This window comes from Carcharhinus amblyrhynchos, chromosome 29 (genome assembly GCF_965287045.1).
Source record: "Carcharhinus amblyrhynchos chromosome 29, sCarAmb.v2.hapA, whole genome shotgun sequence".
NCBI lineage: Eukaryota > Metazoa > Chordata > Chondrichthyes > Carcharhiniformes > Carcharhinidae > Carcharhinus > Carcharhinus amblyrhynchos.
In genome coordinates, this window is record NC_137352.1 from 33257936 (window position 1) to 33283327 (window position 25392).

The following is a 25392-nucleotide window of genomic DNA, read 5'->3' on the forward strand; positions in this document are numbered from 1 at the left end:
TCTATGATTCAAATTCCACCATCTGCTATAGTGGGATTCGAACCCGAGTCCCTAGAACATTAATTGAGTTTCTGGATGAACAGCCAAGCAATAATATCACTCGGCCATCGTCCCCCCTCATGTCCTCTTGTGTCAATAATCAGAGGCATGGTACGTATATACTGTGTTAATGAAGCTGTGAAGTAGGAAAGCAGTGAGCGCTGTTGTTTCTGCAATGATAAGGATAACATGGAAAGAAGATTCATCCTTTCAAAATGGACTGAACAGGCAAAAACGGGATCAGATATCAGAGATTAAATTAGATAGCAGTCCTGGCAGAGACCATCCCCACTCCAGACCCTCTTCTCCTTTCCATGATTACTGTATCGTTCTAATATTTTTCTAATGCTACTCTTGTGCACTTCAGTAACAATCCAGTCCAGACTGCAAGTGTCCTCACTCCAGCTACACTGCATGCAGAGTAGCCAATCACATTTCAATTTGGATCGAGTCGTAAGCAATTCTGGATTTTCTCTCATTTTGCAGGGTATATTATGGCAAACAGCATTGTAAGAGCAGGTATTATTCTGAGACAACCATGATTAGTTTCATTCAGTTATAAAGATAGGATTACATGCCATTAAAATCACTATTTTGTTTCACAGGGAACATTCCAAAGCCACATTTGGTGACAATTACTTTCACTTTGCTCACCGATTATAAGTAAGGACAGGAGCCTGAGAACACATATTCCTTCAGCTCTGACCACTTCCTTTGCCCACGATTGGTGGCCATGGCTTCAGGTGCCTGGGCCCCAAGCTCTGAAATGGTCGACACAAATCTCATTGTTTCTCTGCCTCTCTTTCCTCTTCAAGACATTCCTCAACTCGTACTTGCTTGATGAAGCTTTTGGTGACCTGTCATATAATTCCTTCTTCAATGTAATAACAGGCCTGTGAAGATCCTTGGGTTATTTTAACACACTCATTGAGTGCCTTGTTCGAGTCTTTACGTCGCTCGTCTACGGTTTTGACTACCTCTAGTGGATCCATAGTCAAGGGCCCACTGATCTTGATTGAAGAACGTGAGCTGTTGTCTAAGCTAGAGATGGTATAACTAGCCGTCTAGAGTCATCCCAGTTCTAAAGTGGGCCTACTGATGAGCCAGGTTGTCAGTACCGAGTGCACGAAACCCTCCATAATGACGAGGGTGGAAATTTAGAGAGTTACATATGGCCTCTTGGCGGGCTACAAGCCCAATGGTCTGACAAGTGGCCAGCTTGTCTTACGGTCTCAATCGCCTCTCACCTGTCATTGAAGATCCCCAGTAGCTCCAACGTAAGCAACAAGGTGAGCCTTGAAATTTGTTGGGCGAATAAATGGAATCTCTTTATTCCCAGGAAGGTCACGAGGCTGTTGTTCTTCTCCAGCTACTTCCCCCAGGCGCCAACAACAAATCCAAAGAAATGGGGATCCAGGCATCCAGTCAACTTTCCAACCTCTGGTCCGAGGTGTTGGTACTTTCGGCACTTTTCCTTCCACGCCTTCTCCAGACTGCCGCAATTGTCTTCGAACCGTACTGTCACAGCCACCACTGCAACCCGTTGATCTTTCTCCCTCTTGAAGACGATGTCTGGCTTCCAAAGGGTACTGTCTTTGGCGATAATTTGTGGTTCAAGATAGGATGTCCAGCTGTATTTTCCGACATAGTTGCGCAGCTGTTCCAGGATCTTATTATGGTGCTTAACCCAGCAGTTCTTAACAAACGGGCAAAAGCCAGAAATGTGACCAAGAGTTTCTAAACCTGCTTCACACTTTCAACAGGTTTTTGTGGCGAAGGGGTTCCCTTTTGACAGGGTTACCCTTGTGGGATATGGATTGCACCTGAGTAATAAGTAACGAGGCGATGGGATTTCAGCTGGTATGCAGCCTTTATCCACTGTTTGAAATTTTGTCATTATTATAGTAATGCATTCCGACACCTTGAGAGGTTAGCTGCCTCCACTTGCAGAATTCCCATTCCCTCCACCCTGCATACTTGTTCACCGGCTTCTTGGGACCTGCCTCCTCTGCACCAAGCATTGGTATTGCGGCTCTGATCATGTTCAATGACTCTGTTTCATCATTGCTGCTCTCTTCGTGCGTTGGCATGAAGTCTTCGATCCTCCTCAATGCCTTGAGAGATCTCAGTTCTTCGATGTTCTCGCCAATGTTCTGCTCGCAGAACTGGAAAGAGGCGCGAATGGCTCTGTCATTGGAGGCAGACAGCGACTCCCATTTTCGGATCACCGCAGATGGTATTTGGATCTCAAGCTTGGGAATTCCCAGACCTCCATTCTGAACCCGTGAATAGAAGATGCCATCTGTTGTATGGGGTGGAAGGTGCAGGAACTGTTTGACAGCATTACGGATGAGTTGGTCCACTTTAATAAGCGTATTCTGAGACGCTTCCGACAGGATCAGATGAAAATATAATCACAGGATGACTTGGACTGTAAACAGCTCCACACGTTGCCTTGGCCGAACAGCTGCTGCCTATAAGCTGGAAAACCAGGTCATCAGTCTCTCCTCCCACGCACCTTCTTCTGCGCCAGCCCATGGATCTATCCGGGCTCCCAGGTATTTCTCGGTCTCTCCTGGGGGAACGTATGCAATATCTTCCTTCCGAATCTGCCAGTTCTTGCATTGATTGTATATGAAGGTCTTGCTCTTACAGGTAAAGTGGAAGCCTTTGGTCTTGCTGGTGTTGACAGCCAGACCTGTCGAGTCACAAAAAGACTCTTCAGGTTTCAGGTCATCCCGATGTATGAATCGCTAAGAAGGGCGATGTCATCTGCAAATTCAAGAGCTGAGCAGTTTACTATTGCTCCATCTAGCGTCATGCTGACACCAGGTCTCGCCTCTTCGAGACTACATATCAACGGATCCATTGCAATGTTGAATAATATTGGTGAGAGCGGGTCTCCCTGTTTGACACCCCTCTCAATGTTTATTGGGGCAGTCTTGGACTTTTTGCCCTCGACCACTGTTGTGTTGCCTGTGTAGAGGTCCTGAATAAGCTCTACAAAGGTCTTTGGCAGCTTGGTTCTCTGTAATGACCCACCGAGTCGAACGCTTTCGCAAGTCAACAAAAACAATGGCCAGGTCCTTGTGATTTTTCTTTGCTCCCTTCATGATATTTTGCAACACTGTGATGTTCTCGTTGCATCCGGGAGTAGCTGCTAAAAACCCTTTCTGCCGTGGGTTTATCTTGACTGTCTCACTCGGTCTCTTAGCCATGACCTTAGTAAAGAGGCACAGCAGCATTGGACTGATTGTAATTAGACGCCAGTTGTCAATGCTCTTAAGGCGTTCCTTACCCTCGCACTTTGGGATTAGGACTGATCGACTCTGTTTCATACAGTTCAGGATTGTTCTTGAGGCCATCCACAGGGTGAAGAGGCGAGGTATACGGGTCTCATATGCCTCATGGATGTCTCGGATGTCTTCCAACTTTTGACTATCCGGTCCAGGCGCACTAGCCTCCTTAATACCCTTGATCGCTTGGGTAACCTCTTCTGCAGTGATCGGCTTCATCAGCTTACCCTTATCTGTTTTCCCGCTGTATGGTGTGAATTTGCTTATGTTTGCTTTATTATTCTGACTGGAGACTTTCTCCCGAAAGCTAGCCTCCAGTTCAGTTATGGATAGCAGACAAGTGATTTGTGAAGGCGCGCCCATGATTTGTCCAGCCAGCTGGCGCCTGTTGTTCTTATAGGGCAGTTGAGTTACTCTACTTCTCCCTCATGTATTTGCATCAAGACCACTCTCAAAATTATTCAATATTCCCTACTTGAACCATTCCATGTTGTAGTGAGTTCTATATTCTCACCAGTGTAAATAAATATCTCCTAAAAACTTTATGTGATCAGTTATATTTATGTCCCTTCATTCTGGACTTGTCTATAAGTGGAAACATTTTCTCCATTTGCCCTTTCATCTTATGATATTTGTAAAACGCAAAGCTGCTGGAGTGCAGTAAAACCAAAGAGCTATTACCACAAGAAAATAAAGAGAAAACTAAAAGGGCATGTGAAAAGACAAACTCTGCACAGTAGACTTCCTGTTGTGTATAAAAGTCAACAGATCTCCCACATAACAAGATGAAATTCATTCAGCACACTGGCATGCCTATGTAAGTCATCCAGCACGGACAATGGAGATTTGTTGAACTTTATACAGAGCAAGACGCCTCTGCTGAGTTTGACAGTTCTCCATTTAACCCCTTTTTTTACATCCTATCCCAACACCTGTTTAACGTTCTCATTTGTCATCCTGATGCACAGGAAATGTGTTTCTCAGTTCAGGCTGCATTTTCATTATTTTAGAAAACTGACAGACTGTTTGGAATGAATGTTTTATCCCAAGATACCAAGAGAGAAAAGTATTGATTTGATTTATTATTGTCGTATGTATTGGTACAGTGAAAAGTATTGTTTCTTGCGCTCTACAGACAAAGCATGCCATTCATAGAGTACATGATGTGGGTATGCCGGCGTTGGACTGGCGTAAACACAGTAAAAAGTCTGACAACACCAGGTTTTAGTCCAACCTATTTATTTGATAATATACTCACAAGCTTTCGGGGTTAGTTGTGAGTATATTATCAAATAAATAGGTTGGACTAAAACCTGGTGTTGTCAGACTTTTTACTGTATTCATAGAGTACACAGAGAAGTAAACAAGGCAGTGCAGAATATAGTGTTACAGTCATAGCCAGGGTGTAGAGAAACTTAATGCAAGATAGGTCCATTCAAAAGTCTGAAGGCCATATTCTAATTCATGCCATGTTCTACCCAATCATCAACCCTGTGCTTGCTAATTGTTCCAGCCATGCTGTGAATTTTAAACTTTTCAACTTCATGGTGGCACATTGGTTAGTTAGAACCGTTGCCTCACAGCGCCAGGGACCCGGGTTCAATTCCAGCCTTGGGTCATTGTTTGTATGGAGTTTGCACATTCTTCCCGTGTCTGCGTGGGTTTCCTCTGGATGCTCTGGTTTCCTCCCACTGTCCAAAGATGTGCAGGTTAGGTGGATTGGCCATGCTAAATTGTCCCTTAGTGTCTCAAGATGTGTACTGGGGCAAATGTGTGAGGTGAAGGGAATGGGGTGGGCCTAGTAAGATGCTCTGTCGGAGAGTTGGTGCAGATTCAATGGTCTGAATGGCCTCCTTTTGTGCCATAGGGATTCTATGATTCATGGGCAAATCCATTAATAGACTCACCCTCCCCATCTCCAAAAACACCAGTCCTACAAGAGACAGGGTCACATTGGATTTGCTACTGGGTAATGAACCAGGCCAGGTGTTAGATTTGGAGGTAGGTGAACACTTTGGTGATAGTGACCACAATTCAATTACGTTTACTTTAGCAATGGAAAGGGATAGGTATATACCGCAGGGCAAGGGTTATAGCAGGGTGAAAGGAAATCATGATGCGATTAAGCAAGATTTAGGATGCATAAGATGCGGAAGAAATCTGCAGGGGATGGGCACAATTGAAACGTGGAGCTTGTTAAGGAACAACCACTGCGTGTCCTTGAGAAGTATGTACCCGTCAGGCAGGAAGGAAGGGTCAAGCAAGGGAACCGTGGTTTACTGAGGAAGTTGAAACTCTTGTGAAGAGGGAGAAGGAGACTTATGTCAAGATGAGATGTGAAGGCTCAGTTAGGGTGCTTGAGGGTTACAAGTTAACCAGGAGAGAGATAAGAAGATCCAGGAGGGGACATGAGAAGTTGTTGGCAGGTAGGATAAAGGAAAACTCTAAAGCTTTCTATAGGTACAACAGGGATCAAAGAATGACTAAGGTAAGATTAGGGCCGGTCACGGACAGTCGTGGGAAGTTGTGCGTGGAAACCGAAGAGATAGGAGAGGCACTAAATGAATATTTTTCATCAGAATTCACATAGGAAAAAGATAATGTTGTCGAAGAGAATGTGAGATACAGGCTATAAGATTAGACGGGATTAAGGTTCATAACAAGGAGGTGTTAGCAATTTTAGAAACTGTGAAAATAGATAAGTCCCAAGGGCCGGATGGGATTTATCCTAGGATTCTCTGGGAAGCTGGGAGGAGATTGCAGAACCTTTGGCTTTGACCTTTATGCCGTCATTGTCTACAGGAATAGTGCCAGAAGACTGGAGGATAGCAAATGTTGTCCCCTTGTTCAAGAAGGGGAGTAGAGACAACCCTGGTAATTATAGACCAGTGAGTCTTACTTCTGTTGTGGGCAAAGCTTTGGAAAGAATTATAAGACATAGAATTTATAATCATCTAGAAAGGAACAATTTGATTAGGGATAGTCAATACGGTTTTGTGAAGGGTAGGTCATGCCTCACAAACCTTATTGAGTTCTTTGAGAGGGTGACCAAAGACGTGGATGAGGGCAAAGCAGTTGATGTAGTGTATACGGATTTCAGTAAAGCATTTGATGAGGTTCCCCATGGTAGGCTATTGCAGAAAATGCAGAGGCGTGGGATTAAGGGTGATCTAGTGGTTTGGATCAGAAATTGGTTAGCAGAAACAAGGCAGAGGGTGGTGGTTGATGGGAAATGTTCATCCTGGAGTTCAGTTACTAGTGGTGTACCACAAGGATCTGTTTTGGGGCCACTGCTCTTGGATGAGGGGATAGAAGGATGGGTTAATAAATTTGCGGATGACACTAAAGTCGGTGGAGTTGTGGACAGCGTGGAAGGATGTCGCAGATTACAGAGGGACATAGATAAGGTGAAGAGCTGGGCTGAGGGGTGGCAAACCAAGTTTAATGCGGAAAAACGTGAAGTGATTCACTTTGGAAGGAATAACAGGAATACAAAGTACTGGGCTAATGGTGAGAGACTTGGTAGTGTAGATGAGCAGAGAGATCTCGGTGTCCATGTGCATAGATCCTTTGAAGTTGGCACCCAGGTTGATAGGGTTGTTAGGCAGCGTACAGTGTATTGGCTTATATTGGTAGAGGGATTGAGTTTCGGAGCCATGAGTCATGAAACTCTGGTGCGGCTGCACTTGGAGTATTGCATACAGTTCTGGTCGCTGCATTATAGGAAGAATGTGGAAGCACTGGAAAGGATGCAGAGGAGACATACCAGGATGTTGCCTGGTATGGTGGGAAGTTCTTATGAGGAAAGGCTGAAGGATTTGAGGCTGTTTTCATTAGAGAGAAGAAGGTTAAGAGGTGACTTCATAGAGGCATACAAAATGATCAGAGGATTAGATAGGGTGGACAGTGTGAACCTTTCTCCTTGGATGGTGATGGCTAGTATGAGGGGTTATAGCTTTAAATTGAGGGGTGATAATTATAGGATCAGAGGTAGGTTCTTTATTCAGAGAGTAGTAAGGGCGTGAAGTAGAAGTGGACTTCCTGCAATAGTAGTGGACTCATCATTAAGGGCATTTAAAGGGAATTGGATAAGCATATGGATGATATTGGAATAGTGTAGGTTAGATGGGCTTTAGATTGGTTTCACAAGTCGGCATAGCATCGAGGGCTAAAAGCCTGTACTGCGCTGTAATGTTCTATATTCTACAATCCTCCAGCATAACTCCTCCAATTCTGGCCTGCTGTGCATCCAGACTTTAACTGTTTCACCACTGGTGATCATGCCTTCAGAGCGTAGACCCCAAAGCTCTGGAATTCCCTCCCGACACCTCTCTGCTCCTTTAAGATGTATCTTAAAACCTAACATCTGTTTCAGTATCTTGTGTGGTTCAGTGTCAAATTTTACCTGATAAACTATGAATTGCCTTCAAATATCTTACAGCATTAGAAGAACTAAGAAGCTAGTTGTCCTTGCAGGTACATCAAGCTTCCAAATTAACATAGGAAGAAAATAATTGAAATTAGGCAATGAAATTAATCTGTTTTTGTTGGTTGAGGGATAAGTGATGACATCTTAATCACTGACTTGTTCAATCCATCACTGCAACTTTGAATTTTAAACCCTGATTCACTAGATCTTAATCACTGAATTAAATGAAAGGATTACTTTGCTGAAGTAATTTCCCTGAAAAACTGCTATTACATTTCAATGTAATTCAAAGAACGTGAAGCGCTTGAGATCACTGACTTACAGGGACACAGCCAGCTCATGGTTTGGAGACATAGTCCCAGACAGGGCAACTGGGGCAGGGACAGGTCAGGATAATCTCTGGCCTCCTGCCACATTGGGAAGGGCGGGGGGGGGGGGGGGGGGGGGGGGGGCGGCGGCTGTCTGGGATCTGGAAAATCCAGGTGGCATGTAAAGATTTCCCTCAATCAACTCCTCAATTGGTCTAATTGGCTATCCACCGCTGGGCAAATGGCTGGCCATCGCACCTCACACGCTGCCACCTTGGAAAGATTGGCAAATTCCACTTCCGAGATGAAAATTCAGCCCAAAGTTTCCAGCAGAGATCACAGGGTGGAAAAGAACGCTGGCTGAAATTTCCCCACCCCTGGCCAACGGGCACAGTAGCTTTCTCACCAATATCCTAGCTGTGGTCAGCTCGCTTGGCTGATTTGCAAAATTAATGTCTCAATTTTTAAAAATGTCCACCTCATTAGCCAAGTCAAGAAATTCATCAATGTTAAACTGTGACTATGATTCAAAGCTCTTCCATGACACAATCAGACATTACAATCACTTCACCCTTTTGTTTGAGGTTCATTACTAAATTAATTTTCCACCTCAAGCCAAGCAGGAACATGCTCAGAAAGTACAATAAATGAGGCTCTGTTATTGAAACCAAACCACAAGCACAGACATGAGTTAGAAACAAACCTATTCTGATGGACATGAGTGGAACAAATGCACCTTATTAGCAGCTAGAAGAGAGTTGAGCTGATATGCAATTGCAACCATTATCCAATATACATTTTGACAATTACTAAACCAGATAAACATTTGCCCAAAATAACATTATTACATTGAATTTGCTGGTTAGGTAATGATGAAGTGCGGTATCTATGTTGTGATCTGATATGAAACTTTTGCTTTCTTGCATTAAAGTCCGTCGCTTAGCAATGATCTGATTGTTTTCAGCAGCCCTCCTGGAGAATCTTTGTCTGCCAGAGTCACAGGGCTTCAATATAGTAAACAAAACTAACAAGCTCTTCTGATATGATCAAGCTCTTCAGACACCAACAACTTGTAGTTATACAGCAGCATTAACCAAGTAAAATATTCAAGGCATTTCAGAAGGAGATTGACACTGAGCCACAGATGATGTGAGGACAGTATTTTGAAAGCTTAGTTGATTAGGGAGGTGGTGGGTAGTTGTACTATCACAACTGCCAAAACGGGGGGAGTTGTCTCACAAACTAGACACAGTCATACTCTAAGAATTATAAATTAACAGATAATGTCCCAGACACACCTATCATTCCTGAGTAGAGGTGGTGAGACAGTGATATACAGTCAGGAGGGAATTGTGCTAGGAATCCTCAGCATCTACTCAGCACCGCATAAAGTTGATATCATCAGGTCAAACATGGGCAAGAAAACTTCTTGCTAAATATCACACCCCTCCTCCACATATCCCAAATCTCAGCTGATGAATCAGTACTCTACCACACTGAACACCACTTGTGAAGCACTGAGGGTGGCAAAGATGCAGAATGTATCTGAGCGGGGGACTTCCATGTCCAACACCTAGAGTGGCTTGGTAGCACCACTGCTGATTGATGTGGCAAAATCCTAAGGGGCATACTGTCAACATGGCAGATAGATCCAGTTTGAGAAAAAAAAACACACTCAACCCCTTATCCTCACTAATTTGTTTATGACAGTATTAAAACGAATTATCACCGAATAGTCTTTCAGGAGACTAAATCCCCTTTTCTCCTTAAGGATATCCTCCATCATGTTGTGTGGCATTACCATCTTGCTAAATGGGACAGAAACATAGAAACTAGGAGGAGTAAGCCATTCTGTCTCTCCCATCGTTCAATATGAACATGGCTTACCCTCGGTCTCAATGCCATATTCCTGCTTTCTCCTCTTACCCCTTGAAGCCATTATAATATAAAAAGAATCCGTTTTTTTCTTAAATATGTTCAGTGACTTGACCTTCACAGCTTTCTGTGGTAGACAATTCTACAGACTCACTATCCTTTGAGTGAAGAAATCTTTCCTCATGGTCTCCTCCACATCCCGTGACTGTGTCCCATGGTTCTAGATTCCCCCGCCATCCTCCCTGCACCTAGCCTGTCCCAGCCCTGTTTGAATTTTATACATTTCAATCCAATCCCCGCTTATCTTTTTGAACTCCAGTGAATACAGACCCAGTTGAACCAATCTCTCCTCAGAGGAGGGTCCCGCCAACCCCTGTATCGGCCTAGTGAACATTCGCTCCACTCCCTCTATGGCAAGAATATCCTTTCTTAGGAAAGAAAAACCAAAACTGCACACAATACTCCAGATGTAGTCTCACCAAGGCCCTGTATAATTGCAATAAGACATCCCTACATCTGACTCAAATCCTCTTGCAATGAAGGCCAACATACCATTTGCCTTCTTAACTGCTTACTGCACCTGTCTCTCCACTTGCACTCACTGATGTACATGGACCCAGGTCCCTTTGTACACCCACATTTCACAATATATTACCATTTTAATAATACTCCTACTTTCTATTTTTCACACCAAAGTATATAATTTCACATTTAGCCACGTTATACTGCATGTGTTTGCCCACTTACTAAATCACCTTGAAGCCTCCTTGTGTGCCCCTCACAACTGACAATTCCCGCCCAGTTGTGTTTTGTCAGCAAACTTGGAAACATCACATTTGGTTCCCTCATTCAGGTCATTTATATATATCGTGAATAGCTGGGGCCCAAGCACTGATCCCTGCAGTACCTCACTAGTCACTGCCTGTCCTCAGAACAAGACCCGTTTATTCCAACTCTCTGCTTCCTGTGTGTCACCAATTCTCAATCTATGTCAATACATTACCACTTATTCAACGTGCTTTAACTTTGTCCACTAACCCTCTTATGAGGGACTTTATCAAAAAACTTCTGAAAGTCCAAATACACCACATCCACTGGTTCTACTGCCCTCAAAAACTCCAATAGATTTGTTAAACATGATGTGCCTTTCATAACCCCATACTGGTTTTGTCCAATCCCATTAATGCTTTCCAAATATTCCATTATCATTATTGAAACATATAAGATGATTAGAGGTTTAGATAGGGTGGATAGTGATAGCCTTTTTCCTCGGATGGAGAAAGCTAGCACGAGGGGGCATGGCTTTAAATTAAGGGGGGGTAGCTACAGGACGGATGTCAGGGGTAGGTTCTTTACCCAGCGGGTGGTGAGGGATTGGAATGCCCTGCCTGCTGCAGTTGTAAATGCGTCTAGTTTGGGGGCGTTTAAGAGATCTCTGGATAGGTTTATGGACGAAATGGGATTGGTATAGGCTAGTGGGTCATTGTTTTTGTAACTGGTCGGCGCAACATCGTGGGCCGAAGGGCCTGTTCTGCGCTGTAATGTTCTATGTTCTATGTTCTATTATCATGTCTTTTATAATAGACTCTAGCATTACTGGGATTCTGTCGGTACAGATTCAATGGGCTGAATGGCCTCCTTCTGCACTGTAGGGATTTTATGATCTTCCCATTACTGACGTCAGGCTTGTGGTCTATGATTCTCCCTTTTCAAATAGTGGGGTCATATTGGCCACCCTCCAATCTATAGGAACTGCTCCAGAGCTTATAGAATTTTGGAAAATGACCACTAATGGATCCAATATTTCCAGGGCAACTTCACAGACTTTGAACAGATCGAGGAACTCAAGACAGGACATCCATAAGGCCATCAGCAGCAGCAGAATTGTATTCAACCACAATGCACAACCTCATGGCCTGGCATATACCCCACTCTACCATTACCACCACGCCAGTTATCAATCCTGGTACAATGAAGAGTGCTTGAGGACATTCCAGAAGCAACATCTGGCATTGCTAAAAATGTGACATCCAGTTCTGAATGGGAGTGAATAATTTAAACCACTCATTGGTGGAGGAGCCCAGCACATCAATGCAAAAGAGTCATAGAATCATAGAATTCTGCAATGCAGAAAGAGGCCATTCAGCCCATCTAGTCTGCACCAACCACAATTCCACCCAGGCCCTATCCTCACATATTTACCCATTAATCCCTATAACCTATACATCCCCGGATACTAAGGGGCAATTTAGAATGGGCAATCAACCTACGCCGCACATCTTTGGACTGAAGCATTTGGATGGAGCATTTGCAACAATCTTCAGCCAGAAGTGTCAAGTGGATGATCCATCTCGGCCTTCTCCTCCGGATGCCCTCAGCATGACAGATTCCAGTCTTCAACCAACTCAATTTACTCCACCGGCTGAAGGCACTGGGTACTGCAAAGGCTATGGACCCTGTCAATATTCAATAATGCTGCTGAAGACGCATGCGCCAGGACTTGCTGTGTCACCAGTCAAGATCTTGCAGAACAGTCACAACACTGGCACCTAACCAACCTCAGTGGTGGGAAAGCTTTTAACATCAATAATCCAAAATAAAATTAACAGTCACTTAGAGCAGTTTGGAGTAATTAAGCCAAGGTTTATTATGAGTAAATTATACTTAACTAACTGATTTAGAGATTTTCAAAAAGGAAACTGAAAGGGTTGATGAGGGTGACACAATCAAGGACTTCCAAAAAGCTTTTGATAAAGTGCTATAGAACCAGCTTACTATAGAACTTAGAGCACTTGCCATAGAATCAGTCAAAACTCATGGAATAAAAGGAACAGTGGCAGCAGGGACATGAAGTTAGCTGAGTAACAGGAAACTGAGTGGTGGTGAAGGATTTTTTTTGGACTGGAAGAAGTTGGACTATAGGATTCCACAACAATCAATACTCAGATCATTGCTTTTCTTTTAATGACCAGGGCTTTAAGGTGTTAGGGTACAATTTCAATATTTGTAGATGACACAAAATAAGGCAAAACATGAGGAGGCTAGTAGACCTCACAAGTATATAGACAGGCTGATAAAATAGCTGGATGTGTAGCAGATGAAATTTATTGAAGATAAGTGAAAAATTATATATTTTGTAAGGAAGAATGAGAAGAGGTAATATGCATTAACGGGTACAACAAAGGGTGCATCCGCTAACAGAGAGACCTAGGGGCCAAATGTCTGGAGATCATTAAAGGTGGCAAGGCAGTTTGAGAAATTGGTTAAAAATGATGCTGGGCTTTATAACTGCAGACAAAGCAAAAAGTTATGATAAACCTTTAATAAACACCAGTTTTCATGAACATGGTTCCAAGGATGAAAGACTATAGTTATGCGATAGATTGAAGCTGGAATTGTTTCCTTAGAGGAGAATCTTGATAGGGAGATTTGATAGAAATGTTTTAAAATTATGAGGGGTCTTGATGGAGTCTAATTCTGTCGAAACCAGTCCCAAGCCTAAACCGTCACCCTGTAAAAAGCACATCATCAAATGACATGTAGCCGCTATACCAATAAACCGGAGCAAAGAAAGGACAGCACATATGAGCATGCACGTATGATGGGATTGGATGAAAAGCGAAAGGAGGTCCGATTCATGACAAACCCAATTTTCAATGCTAAAAACATCACCCGAACAGGTATTTGGAAAGTCTGACACTCCTCCATCATGGGAAGATTCGGACCTGTCATCTTAGGTACGGTAGCACAGTGGTTAGCACTGCTGCTTCACAGCTCCAGGGTCCTGGGTTCGATTCCTGGCTCGGGTCACTGTCTGTGTGGAGTTTGCACATTCTCCTCGTGTCTGCGTGGGTTTCCTCCGGGTGCTCCGGTTTCCTCCCACAGTCCAAAGATGTGCGGGTTAGGTTGACTGGCCATGCTAAGAAATTGCCCCTTAGTATCCAGAGATGTGTAGGTTAGAGGGATTAGTGGGTATAATATGTAGGGATATGGGGTTAGATCCCGGGTGGGGTTGTGGTCAGTGCAGACTCAATGGGCCGAAGGGCCTCTTTGTGCACTGTAGGGTTCTATGATCTATGATCTTGGGAATCAGCACAATATGGTGTCCAGAATAAAAACAAATCAGCATCGAGAGCATAATGACCCTGCGCTCTCGGCAAGAAAATCACATTCATGGAATTGGCCTCATACTCAACATATACAGCTCTCACATTAGTTTGATGAAAGCCAATACCATCATGACTTCACCACCAGATTTCACATAAGGTATGCACGCCAAAATCACTGCCATCTGTGCAAGTTCACGCACCAAGGGAGACAGACACAGAGGGAGAGAAAGATGAATTCCACCACCAATTGCAGAACAAGCTGGATGAGGCACCCAGCTGTGATAGCAAGATCTGATCAAGAGTCAGGGAAACTCAAAACGCAAACTCTATTTTCTCTCTCCACAGATGCTGCTAGGCCTGCTAAGATTTTCCAGCATTTTTCTGTTTTTGTTTCAGATTCCAGCATCCGCAGGGAGTATTTTGTTTCTATGATCTCAAGGTACTGATGTGACTTCAATATTAAGTGATCGAGTCCCATGGATTAGCAAGTTTGGTAAGAAATTTCACAACACCAGGTTAAAGTCCAACAGGTTTACTTGGTAGCACAAGCCACTAGCTTTCGGAACGCTGCCCCTTCATCTGGTGAGTGGGGTTCAGTTCACAAACAGGACATATAAAGACACAAACTCAATTTACAAAATATTGGTTGGTATGTAGTGTCTTTATATGTCCTGTTTGTGAACTGAAATCCCACTCACCTGATGAAGGGGCAGCGCTCTGAAAGCTAGTGGCTTGTGCTACCAAATAAACCTGTTGGACTTTAACCTGATGTTGTGAGGCTTCTTCCAGTGTTTACCCCAGTCCAACGCCGGCATCTCCACACCTTAGTAAGTTTGCTCAATGGAAATGGTAGGAACCAAAGTGTATGAGCCGGCCCCCACGAGCCAGCAATTGCGTTCAATGGAAAGGGCGAGCATCTGCTGGCCTTCTGCAACTGCAATGGCCTCAATATTGGGAACACCTTCTTCAAACACAATGGACATTCACAAAATGACTTGGAGGTCTCCAGACGGTGACACCCTGGACATGACTGATTATATATGCATCAGCAGCAAATGGACGACATCTCTACAAGATGATTGGACTCATTGTTGTCCTGATATAGGATTGGATTGCCACCTTGCTAGGCAAGATACATCTGAAGGTGAAGGTAGCAATAGTCACAAAGACACAATGGTCTTTTACAACAGAAAAACTGGGGCAAGGACACATAAAATAGTTCAAGCTGGTCCTCTCCAACAGACTCAAAGTATTACTGAGGTTGGGCAAAATCAAGGAACAGTAGAAAATGTACAAAAGAAAGTATGAAGATTTTAGAACTCACCATTAAATGGAGTAGAAGAACCAAGAATGAATGATGGGTCATTGACCCAATGCGCAAATTCATTGGTAAAAGAAAACTGGCAAAGGGAAAGAGAGACCTGGAAAAGATCACTGAGCAAAGATAAAATTATGATGTGAAGTAAAGAAGGTTGGATAAAGCCATGAAATAGTACTTCAGGAGAGACAAATGAGGAAGCATAGACATCAAAGGCAGGACATTGTGATGGACAGTGTCTGGCAAGACACGTATTTCACTTCCCGTTCATATGCCCTGCCAGGGAGGCAGTAAAATGAACGCAGCTAAATGGAAAAAGAAGACAGGGCCAGCTAAAGGAGACCTGGAGAAGTACACTTAAAGAGGACCTCAAAGAATAGGACACCACCTGAATGCAGCGGAAGAGACTGTAGTGGACCAGAGCCAATGACAAAGTCTGACTATCCATTGCCCTGTATGGAACCAGAAGAACTGGGTCTAAAGTCCAAGTCTGGATAGAATCGATGGAGAGAGAGAGAGAGAGAGAGAGAGAAACTATTCCCATTCATGGAAGGATCAAGAAGTACACAGGGCCAATTTAACAGAATTGATGATTGGCGAAAGAACTAACAGTGACACGAGGAAAAGAAAATTAAGGATTTATAATATACTGCTAGAAGAATGATGGAAGTGAATGCAATTATGGTTTTTAAAAGGGAGTTGGGTAAGAATTCAGAGAGGAAATATTTGAAGGTTATGGGACAAGGGCAGCGCAATGGGGCTAGTCGAAAAAGTTAATTAAAGTTTGTTTATTAGTCACAAGTAGGCTTATATTAACACTGCAATGAAATTACTGTGAAATTCCTCTGGTCGCCACCCTCCAGCACCTGTATGGGTCAACGCATCTAAACAATGCATCTAACGAGCACGTTGTTCAGAACGTGGGAGGAAATCTATGCAGACATGGCGAGAACGTGCAAACTCCACACAGACAGTGACCCAAGCTGGGAATCGAACCTGGGCCCCTGGTGCTGTGAGGCAGCAGTGCTAACCACTGTGCCACCGTGCCGCCCTCTTGCTGAGAGCCATCATGGATACAACAGACAGAATGGCTTTGTTCTGTGTTGTTATGATTCCATGATGAACACACAAAAATTTTCCAGAGTGAACATTCACCAGTATGAAACAGATACCAGAATCCACAGCACAGATTAACTGCACGTGTCCCTCATGCAGAATCTCAGAAGACAACTGGAATTCAACAGCAACATGAAAGGCACACAACAGAATGGCAGTTACCAGTAAAATATTTGCTATATAAACTTCACCATGTAACTCCTGCACTTTGAACCTTACCATCATGACCAGAGTTGAGCAGGTGTTCACCCAGGTCACAGCCAAACACACGCTCCTTCAGGATTCCACGCTGTTTCAGCTTCTGCTTGCTTGGCCGTGACTTCATGAAGGTGCGCAGGAAGGTGATGAGCTTGCCGTGCTTTTTTGAAACTGGAACAAAAGCAAAGAGAATAATTCAGTATATTTTGGTTTTACAGCAATGTAAACCTTTGATCAATTAATCCCAATTAACAAGATTCTTTGATAATCAAGTGGGTAAAGGCGGTGTCTCGGAGTGACTGGTGTTACTTTTGGATTGTTTCATCAAGAAGCTGGAAGACACGGCTGGACAACAGCCTCCTGCATTAGCTGCTGTACCTGTGCAGCTGGACTGTAGTGAACTATAGAGGAATGAATACAGAAAAGATGCAAAAGTGGAGATATAGAACCTATCACTATGGGGCCAGTTTGGGTATAGGACATGAAGTATATATAGACATGGTTATGACTTTACTATTATGATTCCAGTTGATGTTAAAAGTGGACAAGTCAGGGCCTAGCGCACTATGTGGAGGTCAGTTACTGAATGAATTACAAAAGTTGGCTGATTAATTTTTAACACAAGGAATAACATATTTCTTAAAACAATTAGGTGAATTATATAACACCAAACAAAAAGATTGGAAAGATCTCAGTACAAACACAAGACTGTTCAACTCGCACTATTCCTTTAGACATATAAAGCAGTGAAGAATTACCACCAACTTGACATAAAGGCTTCTTTGCTTGGGACTGACACAGTTGCAAATGGTTTTCTTACAGTGAATTCTTGAGCATTCACTTGATGCTTCTTGCCCAACTCTTCTTTCTCCCTAAGACACCCAGAAACCTCATTCTAAACTTAGTTTCTTCAACTGTAGAGCAAAAAGATTCCCTAACCTCAGGCTTCCAGCAGAATTTTCACTAAACCAATCACTTTCCTAAGCACCATAAATCATTGAGTTAACTACTGTCCAAATAGCCCTGTAGTTATTCTTTCTCTCAGATTAAAAATCACTGTCTTTTCACTGTTACACACACGCTCTAAACTCACTCCCTCGCAACTCCTGACCCTTTTCTGTGTCAGTATTACTAGATCACTGTTGCTAGGAAACAGTTATGTTTTTTCCACTTTGTATTTTGTTTCCCCAGAACCAAACTCCCCAGGACTTCAAACTCCTTTTAATTCAAATCTTTAAATTCAGGCATTTTAAGACCTCATTAAAAATGTTTACGTAGAAATAAACTCAAAAGATCTGAAACCTTTTAGTCATAATCCATACTCTCAGGAACCATGGTTCATAAACAAAATGAAACTGAAATCATTTTTACTATTCTTAATCCACACACACACTTAAAAAGTCTACACTGTTCGTAATAATGCAATAGGAAACAAGAAATAGCCTTGGTGTTGGCGCTTCCTGAAAGAAGTAAATTCAGAAGGTACATAGTGAGGTGGATGCCTGCCAGTTGGACAGTGATTAAAGTTTGGACATTCCGTTATAGTTCTTGGATGAAACTTGCAGAAAGAGGCTACTTAGCTTATTGTGTCTACACCAGAGCTGTTAAGTTCCCAAAAAAAAGTGATGAAACTTTGATAGATTTTGGAAAACAGATCAAATGACAATGGAGAAATATATCATGTGTCTTTAACAGGCTGTTTAAAAGACTGGGACCACTTGGATTGGTGGAAGCATTTAAATTGTTGATTTGTACTATTCTGTCTTATAGTTCTAACTGCTATTTGGTTCTTGGAGGAGGCTACCCTGTTGGATCAGGAGACCGCTGCCATGATAACATTCCTGGGGAAACTATCATTTCCTTTTGCCTCTGTGGGACAACTCAAACTTTCTCCATTGACATAAAGAACAGATAATTTAATGTCTACCAGATACTGGAAAATATAACGGAAAAGTTAAAGACGGAGAGAAAATATTGCTTAAGCAGATCTGGCTTTCACTTCAGAAGACAGAATTTAAACAGCAATTAATCCCAGGAAAGCCAAGGAATAGGTAATGAGTGGTTCAGTATGATCAGATGTAATGAAATACCCAAAGGAGGCAGCAATGCCCTTCAAATGATACTCAAAATGATACACAAACTCGTTGTAGAAGAGAATTAAGATATTGATGAATCTGAACAAATTATGCTAGCAACAAGGAGTGATGAATGAGTTAGTCTCTGACTTGTTTAACTGTACAGTGCTAGATAGCAATTGCACTTCAACAGTATTGGAACAAATTGGTTCAAATGTTAAAGATAGAAAACATGGAAATACTCATCCGGTCAGGCAGCATTCGGTTAATCAGCTAAAATTTTGTGTGGCATTCCATTGCTGACCACATGTTTCCTTTATTATGTATTACTACAGAAAGATGTAGAATGTAAGTATTTACTTTGGTCCCACAACTTTAGAACAATGGCAACTAAGTTACATATCTATGGGAAGGTTATGGATGGAGTGGCATGGTTCGATACCTTTTACAGATTTCACAACTCTTACTCAAACTCTTCTGTTAGCCTTGAATATTCTTCATTAAGCACCCTGCACCTTTAACAGGATTTTTAACTTTGAACAAGAAGTACGAACAAATTATTTCTGAAATTTTAAGACAATGCTTTCTTTCCTTTCTGATTCTTGTCATTGGTGCCATTTATATCTGCCTAATACTCTGATGAGAAATATTATATTCTGATAAGGTGGTACAATAAGCCCGTCCTGACTCAAAGAACAAAGAGCAACACAGCACGGGAAACAGGCCCTTCGGCCCAACGAGCCCACGCCGCCATTTTAACATTGTGAGTGCCCTCTTCTACCCATGACCTTTGTCTACGCCTATTGAACTCCACAATAAAGGAACGATAACCAGATTGAGGGACGACTAATTTAGGGACTCATATTGCATTTTCACTGACTTGCCAAAAACAATTGCCGTGTCATGCTGCATGTTAAGTTTTATTTGTACCTTTTCATAGAAAGTTCACTCAACAGCATAGGCATTTCATTAGAGATAACATTAGTTTTTATAAAATGCCTATTCCAGCTATTTTATATGGGATTATAAATACAGATGTGCTTCATTTCCCTTATTTCCCTCTTCTCTTATTTTTGCTTTTGGTCAGCAGCACCTACTTACTCCAGGCACATTTTTGTTTCTTCTCTTGCCCCATCACCATTTTCCTTAGCTCTGGAAGACCAACTGTTCCATTCTTCAATGTCTCCTACCTTTCACCCGATCTCCAACAGTTCCCAGTTTTTAAAATGTTGAACAGTTGACTCTGTTTCTCTCCACAGATTTTTTTCCAAAAATATACTTTATTCATAAAAATCTCAAATAAACTATTGCAAATCTACATTTCTTTGAAATTCAAACAGTGCAGAGTCAAAACATTTTTATATTTTTATACAAACTACAGTCATTACATTTCAATACTTAAAGCTATATCCATGCCTCAATAAATTACTGTGTGCCGTTATTGCTCAGATTGGCACACAGTTCCGCAGGTCGAGGGTATCCTGCAGTTCCCGGGCCCTCGGTCTGCCTCCGTTAAAAGGCCTTACAGTGTGGCCTTTCCCCATTGTGCCTTTGCAGCGGCTGCCCCAAGCTTCAGCGCGTTCCTCAGCACGTAGTCCTGGACCTTGGAATGTGCCAGTCTGCAACACTCGGTCGAGGACAGTTCTTTCAGCTGGAAGATCAGCAAGTTTCCGGCGGATCAAAGTGTGTCCTTCACCGAGTTGATGACCTTCCAGCAGCAGTTGATATTTGTCTCGGTGTGCGCCCTCGGAAACAGCCCATAGAGCACAGAGTCCTGCGTCACCGAGCTGCTGAGGACAAACCTCAACAAATACCACTGCATCTCTCTCCAGACCTTCTTTGCAAAGGCACATTCCACAAGGAGGTGTGCGACCGTCTCATCTGCCCCGCAGCCACTTCGAGGGCAGCATGCAGTGCTGTTGAGACCTCGAGCGTGCGTGAAGGATCTGACGGGGAGTGCCCTTCTCACCACCAGCCAAGCCAGATCTTGGTGCTTGTTTATCAGTTCTGGTGATGAGGCGTTCTGCCAGATGACACTGACAGTCTGCTCAGGGAACCATCCGACAGGATCCGCCATCTCCTTTTCTCTCAGGGTCCCAAGGACGTTACACGCTGACCACTGCTTAATTGCCATGTGGTCAAAGGTGCATTTGCGGAAGAATTTCTCCACGAAGGACAGGTGCTGCGGTACGGTCCAACTACTCGGAGCGTTCCGCGGCAGTGTGGCCAGACCCATCCTTCGCAACACTCGGGACAGGTGGAACCTCAAAAAGTAGTGGCACTTGCTGTTAGCGCACCAAGGATCTAAGCACAGCTTGATGCAGCCGCAGACAAAGGTGGCCATCAGGATGAGGGCGGCGTTGGGAATGTTTTTCCCTCCGTTCTCTGGTGATTTGTACATTGCTTCCCTCCGGACACGATCCATCTTTGATCTCCAGATAAACTTGAAGATGGCCTGTGTCACTGCTGCAGCACAGGATTTGGGGATAGACCACACCTGCGCCACATACAACAACACGGACAGCACGTCGCACCAGATCACCAGGTTTATTCCTGTCATGGAGAGGGAGCATTGCTCACACAAGCCCAGTTTCTACCTGACTTTGGCGATGCGCTCGTCCCAGTTTTTGGTGCATGCCCCTGCCGCTCCAAACCATACCCCCAGCACTTTCAGGTAATCTGCCCTGAAGGTGAAGGGGACAAAGGATTTGTTGGCCCAGTTCCCAAAGAACATGGCCTCGCTCTTACCCTGGTTGACTTTGGCTCCTGAGGCCAGCTCGAACTGCTCGCAGACCTGGAGGAGCCTGCGAACAGATGAGGGGTCCGAGCAGAATTCAGCCACATCATCCATGTACAGGGAGGCTTTGACCTGCGTGCCTCCACTGCCTGGGATTGTCACCCCTTTGATGCCTGGGTCACTTCGGGCAGAATCTACTGTTTGACTCACTCCAAACTGCAAAATCCTATCTGAGGTCAACATATTTGCCCCTCACCTACTCCCATTCCTGTGGGGGTGGGATGGTAAAATTCTGGTATCTGGCCTGATGAATATTGCCAGCAATTTCAGTTTTTCTTTAACATTTGAGACAATCTACTTCAATACTGTCAAAGTGCAATTACTATCTAGTTCTCTACAATTGAACGAGTCAACGACTAATACATTCATCACAGAATTAAAACTCCTTGTGACCAATACAACTTGTTCAGAAGCATCATCATCTTCACTCTCTTTCTCAGTTTCCTGTGCCATGTGTTATTTCAAAGGCTTTGCCTATTTCCTTTAGGTTATTCACTGCATAATGAAACTTGAGGTCATAATGAACCACTTACTAACTATTTCTTGGGAATTCCTGGGATTAATTAACTTTTTGCTACTGTTCAAATTCTGTCTGTTGATGTGATGACCTGATCTGCTCAAGCAGCATTCATCTTCCTTCTGCCCATTCTTGAGATTTTTGCATCAAATATCTGGCAGTCATTAAGTTCTCTATTCTTTGTGTCAATGAGGAAAGTCTGATTTGTTCCACAAAGTCATGGGGTTTCATACAAAAAAAAATCACTCCTGATGGTTGAAGGCGTACTACCAGTGGGGTAAATGAATAGGTTGAGGAAAAAGTGGTTTTAACTATCAATTAGTCTTATATGTTTATACTTTGAGTGAACTTTACACACCCCAAGGATCTGAGATCAGCAAGAACTCTCCAATAAAGCCTTGATCGTTTACATCAAAGCAGATAATCTCCAGCTAGGAAGCGATAACAGTCCTGCTTCCGGGCGAAAAGTTTAATAATACAAGATTGAAAATCAAACAATGATCTGAATCCTGATTAAACAGTGTGTAATTGTGACTACCTGAAAGAGCTGTATGAGTGTTATTTACCTGAGAACGCTATATTCAAGTGCTCTCTCTGTGAGGCCTATATTAGAAGAGAATGCTGCTCCTGTCCCTGAGTCTCCTATGGTTAGTGCAAAGTCCACCACAACAGTCCCTACTACAAGTAGTCTACAGGTAAAATCCCAACTTGCCTTCTGTTCTCTACCATTGTTCTCCAACACTTTTAATTAGTTCAATTTTCATTTCAATGTTTTAAGTAGGAAGACGGGCTTTCATCAGGTTGAGATCTTGTAGAAAATTCATAGAGCTCAGAGAGATCATACAAGGCCATCCAAGACAGAATCCAATTCAAGGGATTTGGAATATTATAAAAGGGTGGGTCATAGGGAAACAAACTGTTAAGATTCTGAACATAATCAATTCCAAAATCTTGAGCTGGAGTCTTGCGGAGGTGACGGGGGTCTCAGCCACTAATGGAGAGCTGATGAGGGCCCAGCATAGCCTCTTTTAGGAGCAACCTGTCGTATCCTGTTCTATCTGGGCATTTAACAGGCCAGCCAAACAACTTCCAACAGGATCAAGGATCCCAAAAATTCTGAAGTCAAGAGCTACCGATCAATTTTGTAGTAGTTCTGAAAGACATGCAGAGGTCTAGCTCGAATTGATTAGACAACAGAATAAAGACCTTAAGCTGGGAACAGAATGAAAGGTCCTCATGATTGTGAAGTTTTGATTGCTGCCATAAACTTGAGGATAAATTAATAATAGAGGTAAAACAAAGAGTTAGATCACTTGAGTGATTGGAATTTATTCAGAGATGCCAGTTTGTCACTTAGATGTGTTTGCATTGAAAAGATCTTTGTAGCTAGAACATAAAGATAAAATGAGGCTAGTCACAAGGGAATGTGAAGATGTTAGAGGGACTCCCACAGCTAATTTTAAAATCTAACTACCAAAGAGGTGTTAATTTTACATTAATTTTAATTGTATGTAGGTAATAGATATTAACTGAGGTGTCATTTGAGCACATTGGGCGATTGAACCAGGTGCATGTTTATGATATTTAACTCTGTAAATAAATGTAAGACTGACTGAATATTTATTCCAGTGCTTTCCTTCATCAACTCGCTGTTGCGAGATAAGTGGCAGCTGATGCTAAAGGAAAACTTCAGAAACTAAACAAAATGTGCTTATGGTCTGAATGTTGCAAGTTGATGATTTATAATGGGGCAATGCTGTGGAATTTAAGAAATGTGTTATTATTAAGGTTAGAATAGAATTTAAAATTAGAAGTCAGGCTTGTGGGCTTTTTAATACATTGGTTTAGATATTGAGCAAAGTAGGTCTGGAAGTAACCTTAAAGCAACTATCCAAGATAGAGATTGTTACTCCCATCCCCAGTAATCATAAAAGATCCACACAGGAAGATATTATACCTAAAGTAAAGACGGAGTCATCATGAGGGTAATTAGGTAGTCAGACTAGACGAGGTAATTTAGTGCAATGATGAAACACTCAGAAGTTGATAAACACCTTAAGGGCAAATAAAACATTGAAGGAAATGGTTGGATACAAGTCATCAACTGTCTGATTATTTCATAAAAGGAAATATATGTATGAATCAATTGTTAGGTGTCCTAGAGGGAGGGAGTGTCATAATGCATGGATTGATACAGAAACGTTTGTGCCTTAATGGCTGGAACTCTACCTTGTCTGCTGTGGAATCGGCGCAAGCGAGGGTCCAACAACGGAAATCTCGTTGACCTTGAGCGGGAATTTCTGGTCTCGCCCGAGAAGCGCCATAAAATCCCACCCATTATGTTTTGAATTTTTGACTGCATATATTGTTAGTGTGTGTTATAGTGGGTATACACTAATATCTTCCTTTTGAATACATGTACTTATGTCTTGAAGTGTGAGCATGCGCAAATGATGTGGTGTGTCACTGATAGTGCGGGTCATCATTGTAGCCACGAGGAACTTATGTACAATTACCGCCAGATTCTGTGCCCATGCTGTACATTTAATTTTATATTTTTGTATGTAAAGGAAATTAAGCATCAAAACCCATTCATCTACTTTTGTCAAGTTACAATATCTATTAACTCCAATTTTTATTTAAGCCATTTTTTTGCTTTGAAGATGCTCATTCAATGCTTGGAGAAAACCCGTGCAGACACGGGGAGAATGTGCAAACTCCACACAGACAGTGACCCAAACCGGGAATTGAACCTGGATCCCTAGTGCTGCGAGGTAGCAGTGCTAACCACTGTGCCACCCAAAGATGTGTTGGTTAAGTTAATTGGTCATTCTAAATTGTCCCTTAGTGTCAAGGGGAGTAACAGAATAAATACATGGGGGATGGGACCTGGGTGGGCTTAATGGGCCGAATGCCGTCCTTCTGTACTGTAGGGATCCTATGATTTACAATGGCGAACAATGCCCAAGCTCTAATTTAATGTCAACCCAACTCTCTACACACAATTCACCTAATGAAACACCAATCTAAGGTATGCCAAGTGATATTAAATATTTTCGTTATGACTCTTCAGGAATTGCAGTTCTGTTTTACAGGAAAGTTAAATTTGGACATATCCCCTAACGCAGCAGGAAAAAAACTGCCAAATACTGGGGGCAGGATTTTTCGGCCATGCTCACCCCAAGGGGTGTTTTAAGGGGCTTCTTGACAAATACACAATAGGATTGGAATAGAGGGATATGGTCCCCAGAAGAGTAGGGGGCTTTAGTTCAGTTGGGCAGCATGGTTGGCACAGGCTTAGACAGTCTGTTCCTG

At 42.8% G+C, this 25392-nt stretch overlaps 1 protein-coding gene across 7 annotated transcripts in view; it reads right to left on the bottom strand.

Annotated features, from left to right (window-relative positions):
• The window catches only part of arhgap32b (Rho GTPase activating protein 32b), a 529550-nt gene that overhangs the window by 57118 nt on the left and 447040 nt on the right, over nucleotides 1–25392 (bottom strand). For all 7 annotated transcript variants that reach the window (XM_080214854.1, XM_080214856.1, XM_080214855.1 and 4 more), the window contains one exon: nucleotides 16710–16859. In XM_080214854.1, the coding sequence (XP_080070980.1) occupies nucleotides 16710–16859 (150 nt within the window). The remainder of the gene's footprint in view (nucleotides 1–16709; nucleotides 16860–25392) is intronic.